General features: G+C 32.4%; 1 protein-coding gene across 1 annotated transcript; it reads left to right on the top strand.

Moving 5' to 3' along the window:
- Positions 1–4,648: 4,648 nt before the first annotated feature.
- LOC105768560 (uncharacterized) lies at positions 4,649–5,066 on the top strand. Its single transcript, XM_012588541.2, has 2 exons — positions 4,649–4,913; positions 4,996–5,066. Exons 1-2 carry the CDS (start codon positions 4,655–4,657, stop codon positions 5,055–5,057), a joined length of 321 nt encoding a protein of 106 aa, XP_012443995.2. The 5' UTR covers positions 4,649–4,654; the 3' UTR covers positions 5,058–5,066.
- The last annotated feature ends 3,459 nt before the right edge of the window (positions 5,067–8,525 follow it).

The raw sequence follows: 8,525 nt of genomic DNA, 5'->3' as shown, positions 1-8,525 counted from the left end.
TTCTTAACATAAACCAATAAGCATGTGATTTCATGCTTTGCAAATAAATATATTAGAATTACAAATCACCTTAACTAGAAAACCACAATGTCAAATACATGGTCATAAAGTCTATTCAGAAATACAAATTAACATAATCGTAAATCATACACATATATACAAATATAGCAAATCAGGACATACCAACAGAACTATCAGTATCAGATCATACAAATATATTTCACATACCTTAAACACATCAACACAGAAGCATATTAACAGATATCTTGTTTCCAAGCCTTAATTAAGCAATATTGGCTAGCCCGTATGACCCATAGGACCTTACACACACTTGTGTGGCCCACATGACCCAATTGACCCAAATTATGTGGCGTCGACAGTACAGTTTTTGGCTTTCCATTGTTCGCTGTTTTTTGAGTTTTTCGATACACACCTGGTCGTTTTTCAATATAACACCCCGGCAAAGATTCAAAACCTAAAAATGACATTTAGAATGAATAATTTAGGAACAAAACACTAAACCCAATCTACTAATTTGGCACAACCCCCTAACCTTAGGCCTTAACAAACAAAAATCATCCCTTCAGGCATTCAATTACTTACCCAGACGGTAGCAGCAACCTTAATAACCCTTAGTTCACCGGAAGACTATTAGTTATAGAAACATCACCTAAACCAAAGGTTTCAAAGAAAACAAAGTCACGTTACACAAAGAAAATAGCAAATTCACTCCACAATCGTGAAAACTCCACAAAGTACGAATCCTTACACAAATTCCTTACCACTCATCATCAGGATTGTTCAAAAACAAGTGATGAAACTGATCCTTGCCAAGATAGATTGGAAAAAAAGGCAGCCAAAACGATGGAATAATGATTGTTAACAACAGTAAAATAACAAAAACTTATAGGAGCAAAAATGGAAAAAACTGAAAGTAGTAAGTTTTTGGGGAAAAAAAAATGGAAGGTAGAACTAAGGAGAGTGGGCGAGAGTGGAGAGATTTTAGGAGTATTTTTGGGAAATTTTTAAAAATAAAAGATTTCAAAAACTACCCATCACCCTCACTAAATATGATTAATTAACCTATCATATTTTACCTTTAGAGTTTAAAATAAAAAAAATAATTTCACTATGCACACATGGGGACTCAAACACAAGACTAGAAGGTAAGCTAACACCTTATCACTAAACCAACAAATTTATTCTATCATTAATTGCACGAAAATTAAATTTAAGCCAAATGACCAAAGGTAGCGATTGAGTCAAAATTTAAAAAATTACAAGGGAAGGATTCCAACCCAAAACCTCACACACACAAGCAATACATTTAACCACTGAGCTAAATTAATTCCTTTTACATAATTTTCAAAATCTTAACTCAAAATCAGGACATGACCACTCTTGGTTTCACTAACCCAATTTTTGGGATGTGACATATTTGGTGGCTTAGCCACGTATATATCTATTTCTGGCGGGTTACCGCATATTGTTCTGGCAGCTAGACTGCAATTTTTCTGAAAAGTGACCTGCGATCACTTAGTGGCGTGTGGGGCTGGATGGGTATTTAATACCTTAATTGGTGTGTAGGGATGGTTAGAGATGGTCTGTAGCGGATGGGGGTAGGATCTGAATCTGTCTCTATATCTGTTTATAAAATATATTTGAATGGTATTTGAGCGTGTAATTGCTACATTATCTAATGAACCATGTATGGTTGATTTATTGTTTGAAACAAGTTACACACTAAGCTCGTAAGCTCACTTTCTGTTTGTCTGCTCTCAGGTAATCTATAGACATAGGACGGATCGGTGCGGCGGGAGCTCGATTATATATATTGTTGTTGCATTTCTTTTAACTTTGTTCATATGAATCCATTTTATTTGGTGCACTATTTTCGAACTTTTGAGACTATTTTTTTTATAAATTATGGATTTTATTTTTTGTTTTAATATTTTTAGATTATATTAATTCTATCTGTATAATGTTGAATTTTCAAAATCAAATCGCGTTTTCCGAAATTATATTTAATTAAGGGCTTCCGCTGCAAGTCTAAGGGGTTTTATAAGTATTTTCCCAAGTAAACTGAAATTTTAATCATCAAAAGCCAATACAATTTATTTTACAAGTCTCAAAATGATTTTGGGATATTCAAATGAAATGCGATAACACCTCCAGATTTGATCATAACGTCTATGTTGGATTTGGGGTGTTACATTTGGCCACTCCAACCCATACACATTTTTAACTTCTTCATTCAATGTAATTGCATTGATCACCATCGAAACTTTTGACATGGGGTTATATTTTACACAAATATAATAATCTTCTTGTTTTGCTCATTATATTTTACACAAATATAATATTCTTCTTGTTTTGTTCATTATTATATTTTTCCTAATACAATAATAAATTATCTTTTAAATTTATATATTCGAATTAATATGATAGGTACGTATATTAATGCTTTACTTAGAATGAAAAGAATGTGGATTTCTTCCTAATAATACATTATGTATAGCAAATAATGCCTTACCAATATTTATTTCTTAATATTAATAGAAATTATTATATTCTAAATAAATTGATTACTTTAGTTTTTCTTAATACAATTTTTTTCTAAATTGGATCCATTCATTAATGTTGCATTTCTATTCAAAGTCTATACAATATTTTTTGAATTTCTTCTCGAATAAAGAGTGAACTTAAAAATACGAGGATTCAAATACTATATTAGTGTAATCGTATTCTTCCTAATAAATTATAGGAAAAATATATATAACACTATAATTGATAAACTGTAAAAGTAACATATTTTAATCCCATTCTTAATGCGTTTTTGGATGATTAATGATGTAAATTAGTGAATTTGATGCTTCTAATACTTTAAATTCATGTTTCTATACTTAGGAGAGCATTTGTGAGCGAAAAACGAGCCAAAATCAAACGAATAGAGCTGTTTCTAGGTCCACACGGCCTGGGCATTTCGACACGGGTTGGCCACACGCCCATGTGCTAGCCCGTGTCGATATCGCACCCTGCTTCCCAAATACACGGAAAAACTAAATTTTTTTTGGCTTTCTGAGCATTCTAAAGTCTATAAATATCAATTAAAAGAAGACCTAAGGGGATACTCAAAGAAGATTGAAGAGAACACTCGAAGAGCGCCATCGGAATCAACTTAGAAGCGGATCTCCTTCAAGATCGAAGATCTCCATTTAATTTCCTTCAAAGTTTTATTGAGTTTCTTTATGTCTTAAATTATCCTAACTTTGAGATGTTTCTATTCAGTATTATGAACTAAATTCCTTAGATACCTAGGGAGGATGAAACCTATGATGAATCTTATTATTTAATTTCTATTTTTACGCGATAAATACTTGATTCTTGTTCTCATTTATGTATGTTTATTTCGTGTTTTAATATTTTTATGATATTAATTAATGTTTAATGTGCTTATTTCAGTGGAGCAAAAGTCTCTGTTTAAGAGTAGATCTAACATAATTGAGTGGATTTGCATGCAATCCTAGAAATAGGACGACATAAATCTACCGGATTAGAGTCAAATCTAATAGGGGAATCCATAGATCGAGTTAATGCGACGATAGAGTTTTAATTAGAAAGAGATTTCAATTAATCAACCTAGAGTCAGTTGTTCTTACTCTCGAAAGAGATATTAACATAATTTAGGGATTTCTACGGATCAAGACACAAGTGAATAAATCGTTTAATTTAGACTCAGAATAATGGTGGATTCTTTCTTGGGTATTTTCTTTCTCATTGGTTATCTTCGATTATTTTTCCCATTTCATTCTCTGTTGCGTTCGTAGTTAAATTAGATTAGTAAATTTAGATTAAAAACAATCACTTCAATTTATCGGCTAAATAATAAAAAAACGATAATTATTAGTACTTTTAGTCCTCGTGGATACGATATTCCCTACTCGCCATAGCTATACTATTGTTCGATAGGTGCGCTTGCCTTTGTCGTAATTATAGTTAGTTTAGTGACCATCAATAATATGAATTAATGTTGGTACGAAAGCTGTAATTTTATTTTGTTGATAGTATAGTTTAATTTGAAATTTTTTAGGATATATTGGTATTTATATTTTATATTCAATTTAAGAAATAAATTATATTTTAATGCTTTATTAAGAAAAAAAATATGTAAAAAGAAACAATGTTGAATACTACTTCATTTGGGTTATACAACTATCTATAATTTATATTTGTCTTAAAATTAATATGACATGAGGAAATAACTAAGCTACGACCGCTTGAAAAGGACATGAAAGATTGATGTCTGTAAGAAGTAAGTAATTTAATTTGTTGATTATTGGTGAATCAATATTGTTGTTCGCAAAAGAAATTGGATAAAAAATTTCACCATCAAATTGATTCTAAAAGATAGTATACACAAATGCAAGAGAAATCATAATATTCCCAGATTAACTTGCCTTAAAAAGCGCTCTTTTCCTATAAAGAACAAAGCCCTCGATCAACTCAACCCTATAAATATGGATTTTATTCTACCCTTCACTTTGCACAATAAAATATATATATATATAACCAAAAAAACACACATAAAAATAAATCAGAGACAATATTGTGTGTTGTAGTGATGGGTGCAAAGAAAATGATGGCGATAAGCTTGATGGTGTCGATGATGATGAGTATGCTAGTAAATGAAGTGCGAGCTATTGAAAATTTAGATGTTGAGCGTAGTGAAGAAGAAGGGATAGGTTCCTGTGCTAAAGAGTGTGCACTTAAATGCCTTCCTCAAATCAATCCTCCACGTATTATAATTTGCACGGCTCTTTGCATAATAGCATGCAAACTTAATCCCCCACCTGCCATCTTCGATTGTACCACTGGCTGTGCAAACTCCATAATCAAAACCTACAACCCCACTGGTATATATATTACTTTGTATAAATACAATAAAATCTCCCAATATAACATTTTAATGGATTTTCAATTGTTTTTATATTGCAGATGCAAGGAAGATAGATAACATCGTCGATTCTTGCTACGAGACTTGCAAGAATAACAATTAGTAGGCCCGGAGATCTTGTATTTAATAATCTTATTTACTCTCCACCCATTTTAGGATTTAAATAGTTAAAAAAGCATCTTAAGTATTACTATTTTGCTTTTGTAACTAGCAATCAATTTGAATAAAAAATATTTTTATTTTAAGCTCTTAGTATATTTGTTTCATATCTAGTGGCATATATTTTGGGATTAATTGTATCTCTTAATTTTCTCTTAATCATTTTTCTTAACTCAGTTAAAGCTAAATAATTTGAACAATAAAATTGTTGAGTAATTGAATAAAAAAAGTTTAAGGATATCCGAGAAAATGTAATACCTTATACCCGACTCGGTCGTCGAGCCCGAGTAACAGGACGCAACACCAACGTCACATCATCGCACATTACTCTGTGTCGAACATCATCATAATCAAACAATTACAGGAGGTTTAAGTCTAAAATATCCTAGATGAGGTTAAAATTACTAAACATAGATTAAACGACCTTATAACGAGTTAGAAACATTCTTAAAGAACACTTGATGAAAATTTCCAAATAAATCACGTAGGTACCGATACTCACTCGCTGGTATCGATATTTCTCATAATGGGTATTGATACCATTTAGAAATCGGTACCTTCTTGGTATTCTGTTTCTTAGCAAAATTTAAAACCTAGCAATTTACCGATACAATTCAAAAAGTATCTATATTTTTACCCCGAGTATCGGTACTCAAGAATTGGTATCAATACCAAAATGAGCTACTAACTTCCTGCACATATGAAATAATATGGAGGTATCGAGATTAAATACCCGATTATCGATACCTCTGCACAAAACAATAAAAACAACACCAAAACAGCGCATTTAATTCAATCAGACATATACCACTTCAACAAGTTTATAAAACCTCAATATTCATCAACAACACATCCATATTTGCAGTTCAATACGTCATCAATAATTTAAGCTAAGCAAACCAATGAACTAATATCAAACATTCATAAATTCTATGAGTAATAAAATCATGCAATCATGTAAACCATCATAGCAATAATCAACCAACAAATCTACCACACTGCCTTATTCCCACAGTCCAAAATAATAACTATAAAGTCACCTACTCAATTACTATGTCTAACTTGGATCATTTCCTTGGTATTTTTGCATTGCTCACACTACAACGCTAACTATTTGCAAATGTTTAAAAAGAGTAGATGAGCTTAAACAAGCTCAGTGAATGATTGGAACAACCACAAAAACAAAAATGAATTCACACGTTAAATGGAAATGACCAAAGCACAATTACATACACAATTTACTATGATGACATACTAAAATATTCATGCAATATTTACCAACTCATCTAGCTTATTAAACACATGTTTATGCATACATCACATATCATAATATTTCATTTAATGATGAATTGGCACTTGAGGTTATGAAACATAAAAGTGGGTTCTATCACTACACATTGGATACTTGGATCTCCAACACACCATTGACTCGATGAGTCGAACATATCCCAAAAGCGTAGCATTTAACTAACACTCTCCAACACACCAACATATCCCGATGAGTGGAGCTGAGCTCACATTTCCTTATCTCTCTAAAATTATTCCCGGGCCTTAACGCCCCAGAAACACAACACAAAGGGGTGAGTACTCACAAATTCTATAGCATGCCAACTATATCTAACGATCCCAAAGATTATAAGGCCAAAATATCCGCAATTATTCACACATTTGTACTTACCATTTTCTACACTCTTTCACTGCACATTCACATTATAAGCACAACATTATCACTGCCAATTGGCTTGTATAACATACCCACAATTAACACATTCACAATAGTCACCACTGTAACACCCTAAACTCTGCCTAGATGTTATGGAAAAATCTGGAGATGTCACTGTAAATCAATTGAAAACCCATAATTTGATGTTTTTGTAAGGACATCATTGTTAGCTTTTATTACATAAAAATCTGGTTGTTTGAAAGCATCTCTTTCTTATTTGATTTGTGAAACTATTGTTTGTTTACATTTTCCAAAATGTATAAGTTCGCAGTGGAAATATTTTGCACGACGAATTTTGGAAACACTTTTTGTTGTTTAAAAATCCATTGCATTGCAGGAAAACTGAGCGTCGTCAATAAAAATTGTTAATCAATTTTGAGCGGAAAAACGATATTAAAGTCCAAAACCAAAATAGTCTCAAGTGTCCAAACAGTCCAAAATTTACAAAACACCTTAATTCCAAATTTAAATAAATTAAATGTACCAAAATATTATAATCGAACTCCTGTCACACCGATCCGCCTAAGTCTGAGGGTTATCTGAAAGTGACAGACAAACAAAGAGTGAGTTTTCAAAACTCAGTGTGTAACTTATTAAATCAATATCACAAATTAAATTCAGACATAACTCTTAACATAACACATACAAAACATATTCACATACAGAAACATAATCAAATGCAAATTTACAATCCTACCCCCATCTGCTACACACTATATAGGGTATTAAATACCCATCCAACCTTGCACACCACTTAATGCCGGTATGATACTTTTCAGAATATTTGCAGTTTAGCTGCTAGATCATTAAACAATTTATCACCATTTACAGATATATGTGTGGCTAAGCTACCAAATACGGCTAGTTATTACACTGCCCACACTTCTTCCATATACACAAATCTCATCCCAAATGTACATACAGAAATATCAAATGCCAAATATGTATATGTCATACATGCTCAATATCCAACTCAAGTCATGCTTATCAGATAACAGGTCATACATAACATTTTTCAATTTGTACACAACATATTATAGATTTTACCTATCTTATATCATTTCAAATATGTGTATTTTTATTTAAGTTTATGCTAACAGATGGTTAGAATTTCGTGTTTTACAGCTTATTCTATAACATACCAACCCTACGGAAGGCCTACGATCGATCCAAATGATGTTTACGGCTCTAGGAAAAATTCAGAATTTTAGGCCCACACGGCCTACATGGCCAGCCCATGTGGCCCACACAGCCTAACACACGGTCTCACACACATCCATGTGGCCCACACGGCCTAGCACACGACCATTTGGCGTCGACAGTATTAATTTTCAACTTTCGTTGTTCGCTGATTTTTGGGTTTTTTGTTACACACCTAGTTCGATTTTGATGTGAATACAAACACGAGACTCCCAGAACCTAAATACAATATTTAACATGATCAATTCTAGTAATGAGACACAAAATTAATCAAGAATCGAACATAACAAACTCATTCATCACTACCAAAAACACATTCGTATGTTTACTGTTAAAGGAACAACAACTACACGAAACTTAGGTCGCTGGAGGAACACCCAACTGCTCTCGATCTTCCCCTAAAACGCATCGGATTAATTAGCTAACATACAACACAAATTTAACAACACAACTTTGCAACTCCAAAACCCCTAAACCAAATGAACACCC

This window comes from Gossypium raimondii, chromosome 7, assembly GCF_025698545.1.
Source record: "Gossypium raimondii isolate GPD5lz chromosome 7, ASM2569854v1, whole genome shotgun sequence".
Lineage (NCBI taxonomy): Eukaryota > Viridiplantae > Streptophyta > Magnoliopsida > Malvales > Malvaceae > Gossypium > Gossypium raimondii.
Note: the sequence above shows the minus strand (reverse complement) of the source record. Positions and strands in the feature narration are given on the sequence as shown.

Excerpts from the sequence above, each read along its gene's own strand:
- LOC105768560 (XM_012588541.2), top strand. The coding sequence starts at position 4,655 with ATGGTGTCGATGATGATGAGTATGCTAGTAAATGAAGTGCGAGCTATT. Across the intron at positions 4,914-4,995 it reads CAAAACCTACAACCCCACTG|ATGCAAGGAAGATAGATAAC; the intron begins GTATATATATTA and ends TTTATATTGCAG.